The following is a 25921-nucleotide window of genomic DNA, read 5'->3' on the forward strand; positions in this document are numbered from 1 at the left end:
ATATAGCTATCTGATCATTTAAACATATATGTACTATTCTAATAAACTTAGTTTTGTATAAGCTACAGTTTGGGGCTTAAAAATACAAGGTTAAAAATGTTAACAAAAACAAGCATTTAATTGTTTTAGATTTTAAATCAAACAACACAGGGGCATATAAGAGAGATTTTATTTTAATGAATCACTTTACAGGCGTTGTCTCCCATCAAGTAGCGTATTTGCGCGTATTTATTATGTATTAAAGCTGCACGTGTTAACTATGTTGATATTTCTCTCTCAATCCTGCGCTACTGTAGTTTGACCGACTGTACTCTGTCACCTGAAAAGATTGCCGTCATTAAACATGGAGTCCTCGGTTTTCCCCGGGCCTGCTGAAGCCGTTTGCCATCAGTACGCGTGACCCCTGAACCTGCTCGAGAGTGTGTGTGTGAGTGAGTGTGTGTGTGTGTGTGTGTGTGTGTGTGTGTGCCAGCCCTCCGCCATATTCACTGTTGTCTTGCCTTGTGAAAGAACAGGAGCGTTCGCGACTGCCTACAAGAACCGAAACTGTGTTTTTACACCGAACCTGGAGACCAGCCGACGGGCATAATACGGACTAAAGCGATGGCGAGGAAAAAAAGCAAGCAGCAGGGCGTCGGTGCCAAGGATTTAGTGTCGGGACAGCAGCAGTCGAAGAAACCCGGCGATGCGGGAGCAGCAGCAGCAGCGGCGGCGGCGGCAGGCGGCGGCGCTGGCGGTGGAGGAGATGCAGGAGCGAGCAGGACCAATCAGGTAGCTAATGCTAACGCGTACATCCAACAACACACCTCCTTGAGCCGGCTCGCGCTGTTACCGACGTGATTTTGAACGATTTTAACGAGCGCGGTGTCTGGGGCTCTGTTGCACGTGCAGTTATTTGTGTTTTCGCGCTTATTTTGCGTTTTGTAGCGCCTGATTAGCGATGTCCGATTCACGAACGACTTGAATCATATTGGGAGTCGGCTCAACGAGACGGGCTAAAAGATTCGTTCGCGAAGGGGACTGAATCTGTCAGAGCAGTTCTCGAATCAAAACAACTGACTGAGAAGATTTTGATAACGAAGTTAAACGTGTTTTTTTTTCATGAGCAAATATGGTACACAAACGTGCTGGGAACATCATAACTACAAAACCGTTTCTTTTGATAAAAGTAAAAAATAAAAACGTCTTCTGAAATGTAAATTGTGTATTGCTTAATATAAATCATATGTATATTTATAAATGACTATATCACATCAGAAATATTATTTTGCTTATTTTAAACAAACTTGACAGTCTTTGACAGCGGTAAGGGTAGATTATGCAGCTTTTGATGCCAGGGACGACGTGATGTCGTATCTACGTATCCGGACGTAAACGAATCGCCGAATCTTTTTTTGAACCGGTTCTCTGAAATGAACTGTTCGAATGAACCGTTTCGCGGAAATGAGTCGGATTTCCCATCACTACGCTTGCTCTCTGCACGGGCGGAGCAGCACTAGCTCGCTCGCCACCTATGCAAAGATATAAATAAATAAATATATTGCCTTTAGATCAGTCTAATGGCCCCGAGCAGTGCAGTACCTTACATCTGAATGTCTTATAAGAAACTGACCGCATGTGTATAACGTTAGCTGGTTAAAGAAAGCTAAACGAAAGTACGTGAAGCACAAAGCTAACAGTGTGTTATGTTGCTGTCGTCTACTGCTGTGGCTACTAAATTATTCCTCTAGAGATCCGGCTAACGTGGTGATACTAACCCAACCATGGAGTCTCACTTTATGCACTGACATAATTATCATGTGTTTTTGCGTTAAATAACTGGGGAGGCATGTTTACTACGTGCCAAAGAGTTGCGTTATTGTCACACTGTTCAGTTGTAGCCTTTCATGCTTACCAACCTGCTAATATGATTGTTACTTACTTTGAACACTTCAAATGTCGCGCTTCCAATGCACAAAAACATAAATAATATTTGAGCTGGTGTATTTAACGTTATGATTTCGCACAGATTAGATTGCATACAATGGAGTCTCACGGTTTAGTATTTGTTTTTTTTTGGGTTACAGCGGTGTTACTGAACCTTTTCAGTTTTCCATGATGTTGGAACAGCTCTAAGTAGAACATTTCTGTTTGCGGTGTGATTTAAATCAATATAAGAACTAATTTGCAAAGAATCGTGCTCTTAATTATTGAGTTCCTTCTATAAAAAGCTTGTCTCGCTGACCAGCCAGTCAGAGACTTGACAGACAGCGTTTTTGTGTAAAGGCTTTTTTGATATTTCTTTCAGACAGGCTTCCAGAGCACCATAACATTATCTCTAATGATCTAGAACTGATTAAAATGAGCTTCAGACATAAGCAAGCAAATATTTCATGTCTGCGTTGCTAGTTTCCTTGCAGAAAATGAATCGTAATATGAACACAAATGTAATTAATGAATTAATTTAACTTAATTTTACTCCACTGGATGCAGCCACTTTGAATTTTTGACCTTGAAAATGTATGAAAATCAATAGTAATGTTTTTCAAACAATTATTAACATCATCACTATTTTTAGTATGGATGTAGCTGGCTAAACTAGTCAATCTGCTGGTTTTCTTTTAAACTCATTTGTTCTCACCCCACAGTCCATGCACACCTGCTGCTTGCTGTGCCATCGGGAGTTTAAAGACTGGGGGGCGGGCCAGGTGAACGGGCTCCCCAGTCACGGGTCCAAACTGGCCGAGGCTGTACCTGCTCTCTCCCAGGCCCTGCTGAGGGAGGTTCCAGGCCGTAAGCTGGCAGACGCCGTGCCTTCGCTCTCCCAGTCACTGTTGGGTGAGGTGCCGCTGTGGATCTGCCAGAGCTGCAGGAAGAGTGTGGAAGAGGAGGAGAGGAGAACGATTCAGGAGCAAACTGCGCAGGTAATTGAGATCAGCTCATTTAATACAAACTCAGATTTCGCGTTTTATAGACACAGCCAAAATTGCATTATTTCATGAGTTTAGAATATGGTGAGCGTCTCAATGAATGAATGAATGTCGGTGTGAAATTTTGTTAAAAACAGACCGTATGTCGTAATATAGAAGCTGTAGCATTTGGCAAAATATGAAACCGAATGGTAAACAGATCATAGTAAAACTTTTCTGAAAACTGACTTGGCTTTTCTAAACAGTTCTGGGTAATTTGTGACGTTTAGCCGGGGACCAGTATTGCAGTGCATACTGGTGTTCAAAAAACACGCATTGTAAAAATTATTTTCAAAGTTGTAAATGAAACAAAAATGCACGTCGCATGTATTACAAGAAAATAGATTTCGGTTTTCCTTCAAAAAAAAAAAAATAAAATCACATGTAGTTCAGTGTGTTGCTTATCTTCATTTTTTGTAACTGTGAAATTTACTAAATGTAAACTATTTTAAGAGTATAACACCAGGAGTAGATGTTTTTTAATTATCTAATGTATTACCATCACTTTGTCCAAGTAGTTTTTAGCTGTACGTTGTGTGTTGGTACTGTCTCAAGTGATTTTTGGGCTCATTTGTATTGGAAGATTGCGCTAGCTGACTGAACAATGTTTAACCGGGATTGCCGATGTTACATTTGCTTCCATTCTTTGATTGGACGAAGAGCACTGCGCCACAGCTGTGACTAAAACTGTCCTGAAAATCCTGTGTACACAACACACAAAAAAGACAAAATAAAATCTGATATCACAATTTTCCATGCACCCTGTAGATCCCTGACTGTTTCTGTAGACACGCATTTTGTGTTCTGTCACTTGTCTAAAAGATGAATGTGTCGTTATCCAGGTGCCGCTCTCCCATTCGTCCTCGTGTAAGTCTCAGAGCTGTGGGAACGGTTATCCAGAGCATAGCTCGGTGGATTGGGACCCCAGCTCCTTTCTCTCGGCGCGCAAACTGTCTGGTCTGTGGAATTCGGCTCATTCTAACGGAGGGTCTCAATGCAACCACAGCACACCTACGCTTTCACAGAGTACGTCTCTCTTATTTCATTAAACCGTGTTCTGGAACACTTGTTTCTTGTTGTCCAGTTGCAGCATGATGTGCGGCCTGATGTTGTCGCGTGATGACCACCGAATTGACCGTCTCGGGCATTCGATTTCCTGCGTAACAGTGCTAGTTTCAGCTTTCACACTGCTCCATGATTTCTTCTTTCTTCTCGGATTGTGAACTTGAATCAATATGTCATGCTCGTTTGTTTATTTATTTATTTGGTGTTTATCTGTGTAATAAGTGGGGAAATGTGCGGGATTGTGGCAAAATAAAACCCCGCAGGGCTGATATAATACCTGACTAAACTTTTCTTGCGTTCCGCAGAGTACAATAAGTATTTAATAGAATTTGGCTGTGGAATTAAAACAGACTGACTGTTATTTCTCGTCCTGATAGGCGGAACGTTGGGACCAGCTTGCCATGAGAAGAGATCCTCTCATGACGCTCCTGGGAAGGCTGCCAAAACATTCGGGACTAAAGTCTGTCCCTACAGTCATCCCGCATCCCAGAATTCCAATGTGGCTTCTCCTGGGACACTGTCTGCCTCCACTGATTTATGTAAGACCAACCCCAAGCACTTCAAGACAATGTGTCGACGACCGACTCCTCCAGGTAAGAACACAACTCAGGCCGCAATATGAAATATGGCTAACACTATATGTTTTGATTTATAGTTAGTTATGTTTAGTTAAAATGATATGATGGTGAAATAGTATAGCATTTTTTTCAAGCCTTCTATTTTCATTTTAATGCCATTTATTCTTAAGCTGAAATAACTCAAATAAGTTTTTTGTAACATTGCATTGCTTTTCTGTCACGTTTGATCAATTTAATACGTTCTTGCTGAGTAAAAGTACTCATTTCTGTTTCGTTTTACTTCATTTAAGGTTTATTGTTGGTTCAGGATACCTAATGTAAACCACTTAGTGTATGTGAATATGTCTAAACAATCAGAAGTTGTTTTTAAGTTGTCTTTGGGTATAGAAGATAATAGATTACGGGGTTGAGGTACTTGTTCTATTTTTGGCGCGGTGTCACTGTAGGAAGACTAGAGGAGATGGCGTGGGAGAAAATGTATGCATACACAACAGCTTTAATGTAAATGGTGACATTTTAATGCATTTTAATTTATATACTATTATTATTTTCTCTTATCGGACCGCACTATGTGTAAACCGCAAAGCTTTTAACTTCACACCATGCCTTAACCATACCCAATGTGACAAATACATATCGGATTACATTTAAAAGTAAATTTTGCTGTGACACATAACATTATGTAAGGTGATATTATGAACCAATAAAGTTTCCGTGGGCAGTACCACTGTACGCAGTAAAAATAGAAACCAAGCAACCGATAAAATGTCCTGTTGCTTGTTGCTGTCACTCAAATGAACATGAAAGAGATATGATTTATCACTTGTGTCTGGCCAGGATACAGTATGTGCAAACTTTAAACTAAATGGACATCGCTTAACTACTAAATGGGCAAGAATTAAAACATACGTTTTTTTTTTACAGGTGAGGCGTTCCACCCCAATGACCACCATCAAGCCGCAGACCTGTCAGTGCCCCCCAACAGTCCGACGGGTCTGTCATCCCAGCATTCCTCGCTGCTTCCTCCCAAGCAAAACTCCAGTCAGCATGTTCACGTCAACTCCGCTAGTTCGGGGCTGCCTTCGCACGCTCCCTTCTCCCCGCTGGTACCAAACATTCACGCTCCCGCAGCCAAGCACTCGAGTGGGCCGGACAGTCCGGTAACCCAACACAAGCCCAACTCCTGCAAGAACTCCCACATTCCCGCTGGCAACCCACAACACGGCAAACTCAGCAACTCGCTCATAGGATGCAGTCACCCGTGCAACGGACACAGTAACGGCAGCTCTGTAGCCTCCTCCAATGCTGGTCATCTAACATCTGGGGCGTGCAGGTGAGCATCGGTGGATGTACACTGAGATCTGTTGTTTTTATTGCTTACTATTTCTGTGTGTTGAGTTGTGGTGTTTCGTATGAGCAGGGACCAGGCGTGTAAAGGGCACAAGTTGCCCAACGGGTCGTTGTGTCACGCTCCACCCTGTGAGCTTGAAGAAGGAGATGATGAAGACAGCAGCTCGGAGCGCAGCTCTTGTGCTTCCTCCTCCACCAATCAGAAGGACGGGAAATACTGTGACTGTTGTTACTGCGAGTTCTTTGGCCACAACGCGGTATGCTTTCTTTTTTTTTGTGGCCTTAGTTAGTTTACAATTTCACAAATGAATCACAAATCTGAGCAGAAAGTCGGGGCATTAAATGTTGTGCGCACAGCTAAAAATAAATATATTTTTAGTGCCTTCATATGTTTTTTTGATTCTTCATTTGTACTACGAAACGATACAAATGCTGAATAGAATTTGCAGTGTAAAAATAAATTAATCTATATTGTAGTGGTTGGAAGCAGAGGTACTTAAACCTTTTTTAAGTTATTTTTGCAAAATGAATGAAAAAATTGAGATAAAACTTTGAAATGTTGCTAATACAACTAATTCTGTGCTCCCCAGACAGTCACATTTTTAAAACATATTACGTTCGTATTACCTGCAGAAACCTTGTCCTAAAGATCCATCTTTAATGTTTAATCATTGTACTAACACGTTGTTTGTTCTCTGTCTGCCATGACTAAAATGATTTGTTTTCTTCTGTACAGCCTCCAGCCGCCCCCACCAGTCGGAACTATGCTGAGATCAGGGAGAAGCTTCGGTCCAGGCTGACCCGACGTAAAGAGGAACTTCCTCAGAGGCAGGATCTAGACCCGGCAGCGCCGAGTGCAATAGACCATCGAGACGTGGACGAGCTCTTAGACTTCATCAACAGCACAGAGCCCAAGCCTGTCAACAGCGCCAAGGCTGCAAAACGAGCACGGCACAAACAGAAGAAAAAGGTACAGTATTTGTTGTTTAGTTCAGGTTTTGTGTATATATATATATATATATATATATATATATATATATATATATATATATATATATATATATATATATATATATCTGGAGAGGAAATCATGGAAGTGAAATATCTTAATTTGAAATCTGAAAAAATAACCAAATCAACACAGTAGAAGGATTTCTAAAGTCAGGTGACAATTAAAGGGCTAGTTTACCCAAAATGAATTAATTGCTCACCCACATGTAATGACACCAAACCCGTAAGACCTTCATTTGTCTTCAGAATACAAATTAAGATATTGTTGATGAAATCTGAGAGCTGTCTGACCCTCTATAGACAGCAATACAACTGAATGTTCCTAGGTCCAGAAATGTTGTCAAAAAAGTACTTTAGCAAAACTGAAGTAGAGCTACTGATGTCACATCCTGTTGTACCATGTATTTACTACGTTTTTGAACTTGGATCATTTCAGTTGTATTGCTGTCTATAGAGGGTCAGATAGCTCTCAGATTTAATTAAAAATATCTTAATTTGTGTTCTGAAGATGAACGAAGGTCTTAGGTGTTTGGAAAGACATGAGGGTGAGTAATTAATAACAGAATTAAAATTTTGGGGTGAACTAACCCTTTAAGGACAAAATAATTGCAGCTTTGCCATCAGAAATTACAAAAATATATTTCAAAAATTAAAATACATATATATATATATATATATATATATATATATATATATATATATATATATATATATATATATATATATATATATATATATATATATATATATATATATATAATATTTACAGCCTGGTTTAACATAAGAGAAGTGTGGTTGATGTGACCAAATGAAACGGAATAATGTGCTTAAAACATTATTTTGGATTTCTAAGAGGGTCTGTTTCAAGATTTTAGCTTTTTGATCCTCTGCCGCCTTTGATTTCCAGAAATAGTTTATTTTGAAGTGTTTATTCTTTATGCAATTGCAGCACTTTTTCCAACTTTCAAAAAAATCTAACTGTGACTGTTTTCTCAATAATGTTGATAAGGAGAAGGAGAGGGCTCTTCAGGGCAGCGTGGAGGCAGCCAGCAGCGAACCCCGATCAGCCTCTCCCCCCGACCCTGTAGAAGATTCGACTCCAGACGGGGAAGCGAACAGACTGTTGGAGTGGCCTCAGCTGGAGCTGGAGCGAGTTAACAGTTTCCTGACCAGCCGTCTGGAGGAGATCAAAAACACCATAAAAGACTCCATCCGTGCCTCCTTCAGCATGTACGACCTCAACCTGGATGTCAACGACTTCCCGAAAAAGGCGGCGACACTGGAAGGAAACCATCTGCTGTCTCACCTCAACGGATCTTCTGATTTGCAGCAGATAGACTTAGATCTGGCGCCTCTATCACTGAGGAACTTCAAGAGAGACCTGGATATAGTAAACGGTTGGGAGGACACCACCACTGCAGCCAAAGACATCCAAAGGCTTCACTCCACGCCAAGTCTTTCCAAGCTCATCCGTGTGCGCTCACCAGAACGAAGCCCAGCCACGGGTTCAGAGTCCATCCACCCTGGCACCCCATCTGCGGCAAAACCCAACGATGCTGCCCTTGAAACCAAGTCCACAACTGGAGCCGCATCCAAAACAAAGAAGGGTAAGAAGCAGCAGAATCAGAGGCACCAGGAACAGGCTTCTCTGGAGCAGGTGACCGGTATGAAAACGGCAAAAACGGAGACGTACAAAGCGCAGGAAACGAAGGCAGCTGATTCCGATAAAAGCACCAAAGGTGGATCCAAACAGAACCACCAGACTCAGCAGCAGGCAGACTTGCAGAAAACGGGAAATAAGAGAGCGGAAGAGGTCAAAGCTTGCAAGCAGTCATCCAATGGAGCCTCAAACGGTCACCATAATACAGGGTCTAACACACAGAGGGGGAAGAACGACCTCTTGGAGTCACGGGGAAACAGGTCAGAGCATGATGTAGACACTAAAACCACCACCAACACTTCCATTTCACAGCAGCAAGCACAGCAAGCGAAGGGAAAGACTAAAAATAAGAACAAAAACAAGACGGAAAAATCGAATAACGCAATCGGTAAGTGACCTTTGGGCACAAGTCGGTGTGATCTTGTAGGTCTGTTGCATCAGACCAGTTTATAACTCTTCACTTTTTTTTTTCCTTTTTCTCCCTGATAGATGATGTGTTCCTTCCCAAAGATGTTGACCCTACAGAAATGGACGAGATTGATCGTGAGGTTGAATATTTCAAGAGGTAAAGTCCAAAAAAACTCTAATTGGTTAATTGGTGGTGTTTGACAAACATTAATAACAATTAGTTTTACCATTATAATTTAATCAATAATAACAAATCATATTATTATTGTTGTTGTTTATTATTATTATTATTTTGTTACTTTTTAGGTACATTTTTAATAAATGTTAGTGTTATATGTATATTTTATTATATCAGCGGGTAGATGACATTTCAATATGTGTCCTATAGTGTGACAGAAAAAAAAAAAAAAAAAAAAAAACTAAACAAAAAAGGGTTTAAGATAAACCTCTCTAATGCTGTTTGTAACTCTAAGATTGGATACATTTTTCTCACGTTATTTGCGTAGTTTTTGTTTTTTTTATCTGTCACTCCATAGGAAGCAGTCCAATTTTTATAAGTAATCTATAAGTAGATTTTTTTCACTAGCTGCTTTTCCATTACAAATTTGCTCAAAACAATTGCAGTGTTTTATAAATGTCGAGTTAAAAAAAAAAATTGCGAAATTTCCGTTAACCAATGTGACTTAAACCTTTTATTCCTCTCCTGATAAGACAACAGTTGTTGGCAGGCCCTTAATACTTGAATGTTGCCATGTATGAGGTGTTTTTTGGACATTATAGTACGTTAAAGAATATATTTAAACCGGTATCACAACCAACACGCTAACCATCATTTTAAATCGAAGGAGAGACAGATGTGCATGTGTCTGGTCGGTTTCTGAAACATGCTGTGGCGCAAGCATTGACTAGAGTGCCTGCAGTGTGTAATGCATCACAGAATGGTGCGGTGTAAATAAGGGGCTTTCTGAGCATTAATGGCAACGAAAACCCCCTTTATTTAACGGGCTGTGTATGAGGTGTTTCTTTGAGGTTAAAGTGCATTAAAAAATTATCATTTGACTTTACGTACACCAGGAGACCTGGAGACCTGTCAGTGCGGGAAAAATGGTTTCTATGGACGTTTTGCAAAATATTTCCTTTTCAGATTGCCTGAAAAACCACCTCATGCGAATGTAATGTTTTTTGCAATATGTGGGGCTTTTTGCGAGTTTGATGTGTTTCCATCGGGCGTATTTGCAGCTAGCGTGAATGGGGCTTACTAAGTGCAGATATAGAAACCAAGTGATGAAGATACAGAAAATACAACTTCCGTAGGCTCATCGCTAAAAATAATATCTCGGATTTACATGGAAGAGATATTAATTGTTCATTTTTAATTATATTACAGGTCACTCTTGCAACAGGAATGTAAAAGAAATGTAAAAAAAAAAAAAAAAAAAAAAAAAAAATTTGTTGTTTAACTTTTTTTTTAAACTCTCCAATTTGTTTTAGGTTTTGCCTTGACTCTGCTAAACAAACCCGACAGAAGGTGGCTGTGAACTGGTCCAACTTCAGCCTCAAAAAGATGCCCTCAAATGCAGCTCAGTAACAGATGGGTGATGATAAACAGACCCCCCCTTCCCTCCCAGCAAGACTGTACTAAAAACCAGTTTGGCCTTTGGTTACTGTACTTAACACCTGATGGGCCTAAGGTTTCTCCCTCTCACAGCCCTTTCTGCCTCTATGCCACGGGACCTTGATTTGACCACCAGTCATCAAACACGTTTTCATCTGACCTATTGTTCACGGGGGATCACACTGCATCCTGACCTCAGTCCGAAAACCTGCATCTTGTTATCGCTAAAACACATTCGGGTACTGATCCAGTGCATCTACATGCTTTATATGTCGTATGTACACAGTTGTTTTACAATAAAAATGTTTTAAATTTGCAAAAATGGTGCGGTTTGGCCCGTCACGCTTTTTCTCAGCTGCTCATGTGTTTTAAAAGGTACTTCTACGGTTGCACCATCATGCATTTTTGCAGACGCCATTCACCCTGCAAGTATACTGTAGTCTTAGAATATACAAAAAAAAAAAAAGTGGGTTTTTTGATAATACGAAATTCAAATTGCTGTATCATGTCTGATTGTCATATTGAAGGTAACAAGGCAGCAAAGGCTATTGTGTTCACTGATGTGTTTTAGTTTGTAGAACTGTCCATGTGAGTTACAAAGATCTGGATAGATTATACTACACGCGTGTCATTTCGCAGTCAACTTTGTAAGGCCAAGTGCAGCTGTGAGTTTATATGCACAAAAAGTGAACCGTGCACATGGACTTTGTTGTCTTTTAGAACAATGAGAACATCCGTACCTATGCTTACAATGTATGATGTGTGAAACTGTTTTGTTTTATTACTTCGGACGTTTTCGAGAAAAGAAAAGGAATCAACACTAAAAAAAAGAAACTGATTTTAAAGACCTGTATCTGTTGACTGTCACTTTTATACATGAAATCTGAGGTTGAGCAGATGAGCTACGTTTCCTTTGCATGACGCGTAAAAACTGACAAGTATAGGCGACTACAAATCTCTCCCTTGTCCTTCAACTCTGTATGGAATGCTGTTCCAAACTGACTGGTGGCAAAATTCCTTGACTGAAATCTTATGGCGGTGTCCCTGCTGATCCTCCCATGTGGTGGTTTGGATATAGTTCTGTGCTGTGCTGACCACGTTCTCAGTGCTGTTGTTGTGAGTTTCAGTTTGTAGTTGGTTTTCCAGCAGTGCACCCTTGTTTTGGCTGCATGATGGTATCAGACCTGAATTTATACAACCCAGGCACTTGCAGTAGTCCTGCTGGTGTAGTTTCTGTCCATTTGTTACATTTCCAAACGCGTTTTATGATTTAAAGGGGCTTTAGTGGTACGGTGCTTGAAACATCTAGCGGCCCTTTCCATAGCTGTGTATGTCTGCGTCATGTGTTGTTGTTTTTTTTTACTCATGTATAACTGAAGCTGAGCCTCTTCTGCTTAAAGTCCCAAATACAGATATGACTTTTGTTTTCTTTTTGGAAATTAGGGTCTCTGGGTTTATGATAGACTAAATCTCCATTGAAGGATTGAGATGTCTTTGAGAAATCTGTTTTGAGTTTTTGTTTTCATATTTTTCCAACATCTTTGACTCTATCCAGGTTATATTAAACTAGAAGACATTATCTTAAACATTTGGAATGTAGATTTATACTATACCATTAATGGCCAAGTGTATGTTGGCTTTCTGTTTTATTTTGTTGTTTTTTTATTATTATAATTATTATTATTATTATTATTATTCACTTTTGATACTGTGAAAATCTTTCATGATGAAAGATTAAAACATGACAGTTTTGAGAAAAGAAATGTGTTGTGTTTGCTTTCTAAACTGTTTTGGTACCGTGTAAATGAGGTAATATAAGAAACCTTATTATTATTATTATTATTATTAAATCTGTCTTTATTTACTTAGCTTCGTGACTGAACAATTACCCTCGTAAAACCGTGTGACTTTAGGAGTATGACCGCTTTGGCCACTATTTACTTGAATTGTTTTTCTCAAGTCAATATTGGCTGAGGCGCTTTGATGCTATTAAGCACATTCTGCCTTTCATCTCCTTCTGTCTCGCAGAAAGAAAGTCATACGGGTTTGCAACAACATCATGCTGAAAAATATATTAAAATAAGTTAAAGTTTTCGGTGTTTTTTTTTCCTTTTTCTTTTACCAAATACTCTGGTTTCATTTAGTCCCTTTCGGGCCACCGTAGTGTACGGAAGCCGTACGTCACGCTTCCGCTGAGCAGCAGTAGCAGCAGCATAACATGCTAGCTAGTATAAACAATGCGTGTTTGAGTATAATGTAACATTTATCTGACATTATAGCACTAAATATTGGCGCTAAATTATAACGCTAAAGTTTGTAACGTCGAGCATCATGGAAACGGAAAACCGACCCAAAAAGGTAAGTTTTACTAGTACGTAACGTCGTAATAAACGCAGCTTGATAAGTATTAGACTCGAGCGGCAGATTTAACGTTGTAATTTTTGCGAGTTATTCTTTACATGTTATCTAATGTAAAATGCCGTTAAAAGTTAAATGTGTTGAAATTAAATAGCTTTAGTGAAAACGATATAAAACTGTAAGAAGAGAACATGGTACTAAATTGATGCGTAACTTCATACGATACAAACTGCATACATGTCATACAGTGTTATATGTAATACTTTTATGTAATCGTCAGAGAAACTATTCAGAGAAGTCTGGATCAGAGGGCTCAGAAGATGACGACTATGTGCCGTATGTTCCTGTTAAGATCAGAAAACAGCAGATGGTAAGCAACTACTAAGTTCTGGTTCTGTGGTTCACTGTCTTTGTGCTGCTGGATGAAACACGTTTCTTTGATGTGACTCTAAGCTCCAGAAGGTGATGCGTTTTCGTGGGAAAGGGCTCACAGAGGAAGAACAGAAAGATAGTGGTGGAGAGCAGAAAGATGAGGATGAGGGTCTCGGTCCCCGATCCAATGTCAGTCTGCTGGACCAGCACCAACACCTTAAGGAGAAAGCTGAAGGTCTTCATTACTTATTTATTGTCTAATGCAGTGTGTCTCGGAGTATCAATATAGGTCAATTAAGGAACCACAATTCATTTTATGATTCTAGAACTTTCAATAAACTCAAACAACGCCACAAATTTTTGCAGGGTGAAAGAAATGATTTTCGTTCAAATCTTGATAGCATTTTTTTTTACATTCAAGTAATAATTTTAATTTTGTTCTTTCTGTTTTTGTATTTAATATTAGAAATGTTTATCACATTATTAAAATGTTTTAGTTTGTCCAACTTATGCGTGGAAATGAAGTCAAAATGACACCTAAACCTGGAAATACATAAGTATCTAATATTTTTAGAAATTAACAATAAAATAATTTTATGATGTTAGCGATTAAATCATTAAAGTTTTTGCACGATTCCAGTCTACTAATCTGATAGGAAATACTAGTAGGTTTTTGTGATTTACAATTTTTTTTTTTATAATTCTTAAGTAGTTTAAGTTATTTTATTTATTCTCAAATCTTAATATTTATAATCATAGCTCGAAAGGAGTCTGCCAAGGAGAAACAGTTAAAAGAGGAAGAAAAGATTCTGGAGAGTGTGGCTGAAGGCAGAGGTGAGTGAAAACCATCATTTACTATATTAATACATTTATTGGTCAGAACTATTTATCATAAACATGCATCTTTTAATACCTTTTATTAGCTTTAATGTCCGTGAAGGAAATGGCCAAAGGTATCACATATGAAGATCCAATAAAAACCAGGTGAGCTATCTTTAACCGTCTAATCATTTGTCAGATTTTTTTGTTTTGTTTTGTTTCAAAGAAAGACAACAGCAATTAACTCCTAATTTTTTTCCTCAGCTGGAACGCACCCCGTTACATTCTTGGCATGCCATCAGCGAGGCACGAGCGCGTACGGAAGAAGTACCATATTCTTGTTGAAGGTGAAGGCATTCCTCCTCCCATTAAGAGCTTCAGAGAGATGAAGTTTCCTCAGGGTAAGATCCATCTCACCTATTTTACATGCAGCACCTCACACATCTTCACGCTAATGGCCCGCTCTCAACTTTAATGGTCTTTGCAGCCATCCTGAAAGGACTGAAGAAAAAGGGAATTGTTTACCCGACACCCATTCAGATTCAGGGAATACCAACCATGTGAGTCTGTTTCGGCCATTATCGGTATCAGGTGGTCGTATATTTAAACGTTATATTCATTAAGTTTGTTTTTTTTTGTTTTGTTTGTTTAGTCTCTCCGGCAGGGACATGATTGGCATTGCCTTCACTGGCTCAGGAAAAACCCTGGTTTTCACGCTGCCCATCATTATGTTTTGTCTGGAGCAGGAGAAACGGCTGCCTTTCTGTAAGAGAGAGGGACCCTATGGCCTCATCATCTGTCCTTCTGTAAGCCCACTCTATCTCTGGCACATCCTGTGTCATCTGCCTGAAAAATGAGAAAAATGAGATTACCTATATGTAACAAATATTTCACCATATTTCATCATGCGAATCGTAAGTTAAGAGGCAGACAGTACAGGCACCAGACAGCAACAGTATGGTCATTTATTTATTGCGTGTCTTTCTCTCCATCTGTAGAGGGAGCTGGCGAGACAGACACATGGTATCATTGAATACTACTGTAAACTGCTAGAGGATGAAGGGGCTCCTCAGATGCGCTGTGCTCTGTGTATTGGGGGCATGTCTGTCAAAGAACAGATGGAGGTGGTGAAACAGTAAGTCGCGTTGTTTAAAGAGCTAACACCTCCACCTCATGGTGTTTAAAAAGGACAAGGTCAATGAATGGGACATCGTACCTTCTCTTTATTTGGATGCTGATTACTTAAGAAATCCCTTATTAACTTATGAATAATTGTGCGATTGTAGCGGGGTGCACATGATGGTGGCCACTCCAGGCAGACTGATGGACCTGCTGAACAAGAAGATGGTGAGTCTGGATATCTGTCGCTATCTGGCACTGGACGAGGCTGATAGGATGATTGATATGGGTTTTGAGGAGGACATCAGGACCATCTTCTCTTACTTTAAGGTACATTTGTGTAAATCTAGCGGTTGTGTAAAAATATAGTGGTTAGTCTGTAAATATAGGCTTTCTTGAATGTGTTTTAGAAGTAGAATAATACAGTTTTAGAGGTAATGAATGTTAGTTTTTTTTAATAACCTAGAGTGATTGATTGATTAATTAATTCGTTTTTTGCTCATTATTATTATGATTTGCTTTAGGGTCAAAGACAAACGTTGCTTTTCAGTGCCACTATGCCCAAGAAGATCCAGAACTTTGCCAAAAGTGCTTTAGTGAAACCTATCACCATTAATGTGGGCAGAGCTGGAGCCGCAAGCTTGGACGTCATCCAGGTAACATTAAGATTCATGCAAGGCCCAGCATTATTTTTTTCCTCATGTTCCTTTTAAAACTAGTAATTGTTTTGTGAAATGCACACTGCCATTTTTAAAAATTTGGGGTTAGGTTTTTTTTGTTTTTTTTTCTTTTTGAGTAAATTCATTCAGCACAAATGAAGATATTTTGGATGAAATCAGAGAGCTATCAGAGCTATATAGACAGTAACCCCACTGAAATGTTCCCTGCTCCAGAAATTGATTAAATACGTCGGGAAAACAGGATGTGACAACTAAAGTTATGGAGCAGCACAACTGTTTTCGACATCGAAAATGTTTGAGCACCAAATCAGCATATTAGAATATATTTCTGGATCACATGACGCCGATGACTGGAGTCAAATCAATTACATTTTAAATTTATAATAAAATAGAAAACATTTATTTTAAATAGTAATAATATTTCACAGAAATTACTTATTTTTAGTGTGTTTGTAATCAAAGAAATGCAGCCTTGAGCCAAACTTGCCAAACAAGTGAATATTAGAACTGCATGATTAATTGATTAATGATCGCACTCTCATTTCAAACACTCATTCATTCTTATTTCTAAATGTCTATTAAACTGTTGACAAAGCCATATTGGAGCAGTTTCACAAACAATCTTTTCACACAGTATCATTTGTCTAATGCAAATATTCCCAGAAGTACTGGGATAAAATGTTATAGTTAGGATTCAAATAATTAAAAATGGAGCAATTCATCTTTTGAAATTAATTTTCACTTCAAATAATGTTTGTTGTTTATAAAGTTAATTACATAGTTTCGCCACTAGGTGACGACAAGCGACTTAAAAATCTGTCATTGAGTCATTCATTCAAGAGATTTGGAACCAGTGATGTATTTATGACTATGTCATTAAATCATTAATTCAAACTTTAAAAAAAATTTGAAACATTTTTGAATAGAATGAAGAAGTTACAGCCTCTAATGCATTACATGTACATTATTTTATTTGAAGTTTATTCAGTTTGAAATCAAGGGAGAATCGCGATCTCTGTTTGGGGGAAATAAAAAAAAAATATCATTAAAAGAAATCGAGAATCGTGCGGTTCTAGTGTACATTATTAATTTAGAACATAATTATTACTCATATCTACATCCTGTGACTTCTAGGAAGTGGAATATGTCAAAGAGGAAGCCAAAATGGTTTATCTCCTGGAGTGTCTCCAGAAGACCCCACCTCCGGTACGTAGTTTCTAGCTCCTCTTAAACCACATATGAGAACCCCACACAATCTCTTAACAATCATACTTCTTGCTTTGTTTTCTAGGTATTAATATTCGCTGAGAAGAAAGCAGATGTAGATGCCATACATGAGTATCTTCTTCTAAAAGGTGTTGAGGCAGTAGCTATTCATGGAGGAAAAGGTATGACATCCTCCATCTCAACATTATCAATCAGCTATATGTAGGCTGTCTTCAGCAGTTACGTGTGCTTTCGACTGTGGTTTGGCTCCTGTAATAGCAGTGTGTAATGAGGGCCCTAAACGGACGTTTTGATCTCACTTAACCTCAAAAAACAGCAGTGTCTGTGGCTTCACTTGGCCATGATCGTGCACAAACAACTGCTGTTTGCTTTATGTTAAATATATTGTGGTGCTTGTGACTTTTTATCAGACAGGTAATCATACAGTTCAACCACACTCGACTCAGTAAACTCTGTGTGCTTTTCAGACCAGGAGGAGAGAACGAAAGCCATTGAGGCGTTCAAAGAGGAAAAGAAAGATGTTTTAGTGGCTACTGATGTTGCTTCGAAGGGTTTGGATTTCCCTGCTATCCAGCATGTTGTGAATTATGACATGCCAGAGGAGATTGAGAACTATGGTAGGTTTTTGGGCATTATTAGTTTATTGTTAAAGCTTTCTTTGTATACACTACTGTTTAAAGGTTTGAGGTCGGTAAGATTTATGCATTTATTTACTTGCATTCAGGAAATTACAATGATTTCTAAAGGAATACGTGACACTGAGTTAATGATACTGAAAAATCAGCTTTGCCATGACAGGAATAAATTCCATTTTAAATGATATTAAATTAAAAAGCAGATGTTATAACAATTTTCAGTTAGGGCTGTCATTTTTACACTAATTTCTCAACAAGTAATGTGATTTCGAATCAGTTCATTGGCACCAAATGTAATAAATTAGATACAATCATTTATTTAACAGTTCAAAAAGTATCTGCATTATAAATAGAAATTGGCATTTATATTGAAGAATGATAGTACAAGCACAAGCACTACTAAACCATCTTTGAAACCAAAAAGTGAAGTTAGTACTAAGAGAAAACTCATGCATAATTTAACCGCAGATGCTACTTGGTTTGTGTGTGTGTGTGTATATATATATATATATATATATATATATATATATATATGTGTGTGTGTGTGTGTGTGTTAACATGTATTTAACATGTTTATTTCATAGTCCACAGAATAGGCAGAACAGGTAGATCTGGAAAGACTGGAATTGCCACAACATTTATTAACAAAGGATGTGGTAAGTGTGTGTGTGTGTGTGTGTGTGTGTATGTATGTATGTATGTCTGTTATTGTCTTTCCGTTTGCAATTCTTGTCATCTTGTACCTTCTTCCGAGATGAAATTACCACACACAATGAATTATTACTTCAGGTAATATACTATATATATTTGAGAATTGATCAAAATGCTTTTTTTTTACTTTATAGATGAGTCTGTACTAATGGATCTGAAAGCTTTGTTGGTTGAAGCCAAGCAGAAAGTTCCTCCTGTTCTACAGGTTCTCCAAACGGGAGACGAGACGATGCTGGACATTGGAGGTACAAATGATGTACTTATTGCTGAAACAAGCAAACATGTAGTCAAGCACATGGTTAAAATTATTGCAACATTATTGCACAAGACTCTCTGCGGTGCTCAAAAGTATAAGATAGTTAACCTTTTTCTTTCCATCCTAGGAGAAAGAGGCTGTACATTTTGTGGTGGTTTGGGCCACAGGATCACAGACTGTCCCAAATTGGAGGCCATGCAGACAAAACAGGTCACCAACATCGGCCGCAAGGATTATCTGGCCAACAGCTCCATGGATTTTTAATGCTGTTTGCTACTATTCCATCAGATCTTTCCTTGGGAGAGGCTCCTGTGTTATGTCTTGCAGCATTTTGTACATAATGTATTATTTTTGGAACGGTGCATTTGTGTATTCATTTCGGTGAATCTATTTCTTGTTCGTTGCACAACGCGGTCAGAAAGCTTTGTGTAAGAAAAACACCTGACAAGTAATAATGCAATAATGTAACGGCTCGATTGTTACAGTGTTTATCTACAGTGCATGTTCTTGACAGTTTTTTTTTTTGTGTGTGTTGTTTTTTTTTTTTTTTTTTTTTTGCTGCACGTCCACTGTAAATAAATGATGCGCCCTCTTTATTTTATGATGCAAACTGCAATAAAATTCTCCTGACATACCTTTGGTCACATCTCATTGCTACATCCTATGTCTAAGCAAGCTTGCGTGATTATTAATAAAAGAACATGTCAGTGTGAAGTTTTCAACATTGGAGGAAATGAATGCTGGTGAATGACGTGGGCCCCTCGACCTCACGGAAGCGCTTGCTTAATATCAAGTTTAGCATCATAGACCTCTCTCTCTCTCTTTCTCTATCTCTCTCTCTCTCTAGCTCTCTCTCTTGTCACCTTCTGTATAAAACAGGAACTGGAGCACTTAGAGGCAAACAAGCGCAATGGATGTAATCTCTAAAGAGGGTCCGCTCTTTTTGCAGGGGGTCAAGTTTGGAAAGGTGAGGCTCACTGAAAACTAGCATTTTTATTCAAGCTTTTTATATTGCTTATATTAATAGCATACATTTTTTTAAATGTGTTAGCTAGGTCAGGTCTTGAGATCAACCTGTGCAGGAATAAAAGTAAATTAAAATTTCTCCCTATATATAGGATATTAGAATTAAGTTTATTTGAGATTTAAATATCGTTCCCAGAGTGATGACAATTCTTAATTTTTTTTTTCGACTTTTCAAGTTCGAAACCTGTATAACTTTTTTTGTTTAGTGGAACAAAAAAGATATTTTACGATATGTCCATGCCATGAAAGACAATGAACTCCACCGTTGTTTGGTTACCAGCGTATCATCTTCTGTGTTCCGCAGAAGAAAAAATGTTTAGATGAAAATCTTCATATGAACTATCTCTGTAATGTAATCAGAATTTATTAAGGATTAAGTAATGGTGTTTTGGTAGTCAAAAGGTAATGTCCCATGCCATTGATAATCACAGATATAACAGCATTAAAACACCCCTTTAATTATTTACAACAAGCCTTGGGAATCATAGGTGGTCAGAAATCTTCAGCTGTACATTATTAATAGAGAAGGGAAACGGCAGCTGGTTAACCACCTGAGGTGCTTCCATCTTCATGGTAGCGTTTAACGGCCATGAATCATGCATGGCAGATAAAACGAAGAACCGTTTCAGAACTTCTGCTCCCCCTGGCATGTTCTCCCAAATATCTAACCGTTCCCAATGGAGGAGTGCTGAACCAGAGAGTTTGATGTTAAACCCTTCCGAGTTGCGCGCCCAAATAATTCATTTCCTTTGCTCTGTCGTAGCCTAGATTAAAACTAACATCTCCCCTTGTTCCTGTAGAAGATATGGCGGAAATCCTGGCTGATTCTGTTCGAGCCCAGCCCTGCAGGTATCGGCCGTGTGGAGCTGTATGACATGCGTGATAGAGGGGGGCTGATAGGGTCGGCCACTGCGAGGCCTTCGGGGCTCAGGAAGACGGACAAACGGGTGATCCGCCTGACAGACTGTCTGAGCATCACTCCAGCCCCGGGAGAAAGCTGTCCCACAGATTGCTCGGCCTTCTTTTTAAACACCACCTCATGCACCTACACCATCGCCGCTCCAGCCCAGGAGGACTGGATAAGTGTTCTGTGCCAGCTAGCGTTTCAGGTAAGACAACAGCGCCATTATTCAGCTTTAATAAGTTCTACACCTGTAAAATGTAACAAGTTCAATTCAACTAAAAGCAGCTCTACAGAAGGCAGAACGTAGCGTTCTTATTCGGCTTGAATCAGTTTAATATTTGATTCAATTTGGTATTAATGTTGTTAATATATTAAATTTAATTTGAACAAATTAGATCAAGCTATAAAAGCACATTATTCACATGTATTCAGTTTGAGTTTTGTTCTTCTAAGTCTAAGTGCAGTCTAATCATTCATTTTTGGATTATGGATATGGACAAACCCATATATGGCAGATAATTTATTTGAATCAACTTGCAATGCACTTAAGGAATACATTTAGGCAATTCATGCATTCCTTGGGAATCAGACCCATGACCTTGGCAGGACTTTACTCTGCTCTTTGAGCTACATGAGTCAAAGTCAAGTGGCATTAATGGAAAAAAAAAATGTAAGAACAAGTATGCTGAATGTTGAACAATGTTGGAAGACGGGAAAAAGAAAATATTGCCCCTGTTAAATTCGGCCAAGATGTTTGATACAGAGTCTTTTCCAGATGGCATCAGTCCATTTTGCATCCATTATGACATCCGAAGTCAACAGCAAATATAAACCATAAATACCATAAACTAGTTACCACTACATTTTGTCTAATATTCAATCTGCCAAGAAAGCAAAAGAAAAAAAGTTTGGTGAAACAAGTTTATGAATAACAGTTGCATCTTTCTCGTGACATAAAAATAACATAAAAAAAAGTCATAATACGGGGCATTTTCCCACTACTAAAGCAAATGAAAGCAAACATATTTATGATGAACTTGAGGTACAGCTTCCCACAACAGCTAACCCCTGACAAAGGAAATGCTGACAACCACACCTGTGATTGCACAAGAGTGTTAAGACTTTTTTTCTTTCTTTCCTTTTTGCAAAGAATGATGCGATAAAAAAAAAGAGGAATTACCGATGTACGCTTATTATCAACTGTCTTGCATTTTTAGAAGACCCAAAGACCCGAGGACGGCAGGAAAGATAAATACACAGCCCTGGCTGATAATGAACTCTACTCCACCTGGGGAGCAGGTGAGAATGAGCTCTGAAATACTCTTCTCTACCAGCATAGCTGATCCAGAACTACAATAACGATTATCTGCTGTTAAACTAGGTGTTGCCAAACCGTTTGTTGCAGTTGAGCAAGAAGGTGTGTCTTAATGGTGCAGATGTTTCCATTACTTAGTGATTTTATTGAGGTCAGACGTGTTTGTGTGGCCTTTTATCTACGCAGAGCACAAAATGGCCACTCTCAAAAATAGACATATATCAATATAAATATAGTGCATGATAAATATAAAGCTTTTAGTCATTCTACAATTGAGAAAATAAATAGTTTCTCAGTTTAGATGATTATTTCACATCGATTCAATTTTTTAGCGTTTGGGTTCAAGTTTGTGTTCAATTTAAGTTTTTGTCTTTTTTTATTGCTTTCTTTTCTCATACAGGCAGATATCGTTGATGTTGCATCATATCTTATAGCTTTTTCAGCTTCAGTATTTTAATCTTTATTAGAAAGTGGTTTGAGGGTGTATCTTCCTCTGAAAAATATTAGGTAGCGCATACTTAGTTTTATATTCTATATTAGTAATATTCTTAGTATTACAGTGCTCACCCACAAATGTGAGATAACAGATACCCTTTTGCAAAGTTACTTGTTTTAGAGAAACCGTTCATTCTCAGGCTGATTTGTAGCGCTGATAACAGTAATGCTTTGGAACGCAAAATAACTTGAGAAATTCCCATTTAATATCATTCCGGTCACCGTGTAAGAACATATTTTGTTCTTATCTTATCTTTTTGAGCCACACAGATGTACTGCAGTGAGGAAATAAATGTGTGTGTGCATAAAAGTATTCAAGGTTTTAGGAACTAAGGACACTTGGTACATTGAGTACAGTTGCCTTAATTGGTAGATGAACAGTTGTTTATAGTTTTATATATATATATATATATATATATATATATATATATATATATATATATATATATATATATAAAGACTTGAAGGAAGTTGAAGGTAGTATTAATACATCTGTGGTAAATATGTAACTTGGAAAATAAATTATTTATAATTGTTGAAGTGAACAATTTACTAGGCTGATTGTTAATAGACTGTCTATAAATAAGAAAATAAATAATTTCTCAGTTCAGATCAATATTTCACGCCTGTGTACATACTGCCTACGTAAGTAGCAAAAAGTAGTTCATCCAGATAAAAAAGAGCCTGTTTTAAACCCCTTTGGTATAATGATGCAAGGAATGTGGAGATGTTTTGGAAACAATTAGATATACAGCCTTATTTATTTACTTACATTTTTAATAATCTAATATTCAAGAGTCAAGATTGTTTATAAACCAATCAATCATGTAATCAGCTTCACTGTATCTGGCCACCGCTGTAAAATATCTTTTGTTCTTTTGGTCTCTATTTTAAATTCAGGAGGTCTGACCACAGCGATTGAGGGTTTGTCCAGAGAGACTTTGGTTTGATGTTTTTTATGAATTTGAACCCGCAGGCCAGTTCCAGGTGACAGTGCAGAGCACAGATGCGTCTCAAAGGTGCAAGATGTCTGGGTCATACCTGCTGTCTTCTGGGAAAGAGGCTATTTGTCTGCTGGACCTTAAGACCGGACAGGCCATCTACCACTGGCCCTATAGGCTCCTCAGGAGATTTGGCCAAGTCAAGGTGCTTCATTAAAAATAAAGAATATTCAACATGTTTGCTTGTATAAACTAAGTAATGTAAAATTATATGCACACGAAACACACACTACCTTTCAAAAGTGTTTTTATGTTTTTGCATCTTGTTGTGACCAAGGCTGCATGCTAATTAGTAAATACAGTAAAACAGTCATCTACATATGACTAATATTTTAATATATTTTAATATGGAAAATGTATTCCTGTGATGAATTCTCATCAGCAATTACTCTTGTCTTCAGTGTCACGTGATCCTTCAGAAATCATAAAATATGCAGATATGCTGCTTAAGAAATTATTATTATTATTATTAGTAGTAGTAGTTGCAGTATCCGTGTTGAAGACAGTTGTACAGCTTTTGTGGAAACAGTCAAGCATTTTTTAAGACTTTTATTTTTTGATGATTAGAGATTTATTTGAAACTACAGTCTCTATTCAAATCTATGGTCTCTAACATTTTGATGATTTTAATATATCCTCCCTGAATATGCCGCGGATGTCTTAATGGTAGTGTGTATATATTTGTGATGTTTATTTATCTATTTGACTTGATTCTTTGAAATATTAGTTCACATTTTATTCAGTATTTATTGTTTTTTTTCAGGGGGGAATTATGATCGAGGCAGGTCGTCGCTGTCACACCGGGGAGGGTCAGTTTATTTTCCTGTCAAAACAGGGGACGCAAATAAAGAGGGCCATTGAGGAGGCCATCATGCACCAGAGTGTCCAAGAACTGCTGGCACAAGCCACCGCTCTTCCGCAAGAGTTCTCCTCCAAGCCCCCCTCGCCCAAAAGCAAACCACAGGACAGGCCTAAGGTGAAAAATCTTCCTCCAATCAGTGTGAATCAAGATCGACCGCGCCCAGCATTACAATGCAAACACGGCCAACAAATACACAAAGCCATCGAGCAGGCGCTCACACACCAGAATCACCAAGAGCTGCCGCCGCCATCCACACCCCTTCCACAACCCGTTCCACCCCCGCCACCTTTACCAAAAACCAAAACACAGGGCACGGACAAAGCTAAGGTCAATATGCAACTTCAAGCCAACAAGAATAATGAAAGACCTTGCCCATCTGCACTGAAAAAGCCTGGGCAGCCGATACACAAGATCATTAAAGGGGTTCTCACCAACCAGAATGTGCAAAAGGCATCATCCACTCCTCAACAAGCCCCTCCACTACCACCACCCTTGCCTAAAAACAAACCGCAGGACAGGCCTAATATTAAAATGCCTCCAGACAGACCCTGTCCAACAGTACCACGCAGATACATCTCCTTACCGGATCCACCGGCTCGCATCAAAAGCCCTGTAAACAGCCCGGATGAAGTTCTGTATTCAGTGCTCTTTCCACAACCAAAGCCGAGATCAAAAATGAATCTCCCAAAAGTCCCGACTCCTCCCAGTCTACCACCAAACATGGATACAGATGTAACCGTGGATAAAGAGAAGGATTGTAAAACAACAGAAGAACCTTCCAAGGCCAACAATGAAGAAGCTCCCTACACTAACTGGACGACGAAGACCACCGATCGACCGAATATCGAGGACCTATATAGCACAGTGGATTTTGCAGCAAAACGTAAGAACAGACAAACCGAGGACGGTGACGACCAAGAGCGGCCTAACACTGAACAACAAACTCCTGTTATCGCTTCCAGTGAAATCCCTGCTGAGTTCAAAGAGACCCTTTCTAGCATTCTGTTTAAAGATCTGTCTAAAATCCCACCCCCATTTCCACCTAGGTCACGTGGGGGAAGTAACGATCAGTTAGATCGAATAGATGAGCAGATGACTGACTGAGGTTTTTATTGTCTGCCGTTGAGGTCAGTGTTATTGCTAGCCTGATTATTGTGAGCGATATGCGCTACGTGTGCGATTTAAGTTTCAACACGAAACTTTTAATAATAATACACAGAATATCTAGTGACATGTATAAGGGAAATGTTCTTTATTGAAAATGTTTTGTAAGACATAGCCTGTTGTAAAAGCGTATGTTTAACCAATATATCACAAGTTATTTAAAACAGTTTGGTTCTGACTTGGCATGAAACATCAGCCGAAGCTCTAATTTCAAAGACTAATTAAATTAATGAATCAAACACTGAATTTAATAATATTTTACTTCAAACTGTGGACCAGCAACTGTTTGGTTACCCACATTCTCTAAAATAAGAAAAATAACTTGTACAGGTTTGGAACTTC

The 25921-nt window shown here is 38.6% G+C and overlaps 3 protein-coding genes across 3 annotated transcripts; all 3 read left to right on the plus strand.

The window, feature by feature from the left end:
• Positions 1-75: 75 nt before the first annotated feature.
• Positions 76-12394, plus strand: fam193b (family with sequence similarity 193 member B). The gene is made up of 10 exons (XM_043257016.1): positions 76-771; positions 2628-2903; positions 3791-3974; positions 4391-4606; positions 5516-5924; positions 6012-6198; positions 6678-6911; positions 7962-9000; positions 9102-9177; positions 10512-12394. Exons 1-10 carry the CDS (start codon positions 604-606, stop codon positions 10606-10608), a joined length of 2886 nt encoding a protein of 961 aa, XP_043112951.1. The 5' UTR covers positions 76-603; the 3' UTR covers positions 10609-12394.
• Positions 12395-12804: 410 nt separating this feature from the next.
• On the plus strand, positions 12805-19446 carry LOC122358244 (probable ATP-dependent RNA helicase DDX41). The gene is made up of 17 exons (XM_043258038.1): positions 12805-12993; positions 13274-13363; positions 13447-13600; positions 14125-14199; positions 14289-14349; positions 14449-14585; positions 14672-14744; positions 14837-14990; positions 15183-15319; positions 15471-15633; positions 15828-15959; positions 17118-17189; positions 17275-17371; positions 17678-17827; positions 18430-18501; positions 18691-18801; positions 18940-19446. The coding sequence occupies exons 1-17, from the start codon at positions 12967-12969 to the stop codon at positions 19074-19076; spliced, it is 1842 nt and encodes a 613-aa protein (XP_043113973.1). The 5' UTR covers positions 12805-12966; the 3' UTR covers positions 19077-19446.
• Positions 19447-19670: 224 nt separating this feature from the next.
• On the plus strand, positions 19671-25918 carry dok3 (docking protein 3). Its single transcript, XM_043256672.1, has 5 exons — positions 19671-19779; positions 20639-20947; positions 21960-22041; positions 23529-23698; positions 24317-25918. Exons 1-5 carry the CDS (start codon positions 19723-19725, stop codon positions 25517-25519), a joined length of 1821 nt encoding a protein of 606 aa, XP_043112607.1. The 5' UTR covers positions 19671-19722; the 3' UTR covers positions 25520-25918.
• Positions 25919-25921: the final 3 nt, after the last annotated feature.

This window comes from Puntigrus tetrazona, chromosome 14 (genome assembly GCF_018831695.1).
Source record: "Puntigrus tetrazona isolate hp1 chromosome 14, ASM1883169v1, whole genome shotgun sequence".
NCBI lineage: Eukaryota > Metazoa > Chordata > Actinopteri > Cypriniformes > Cyprinidae > Puntigrus > Puntigrus tetrazona.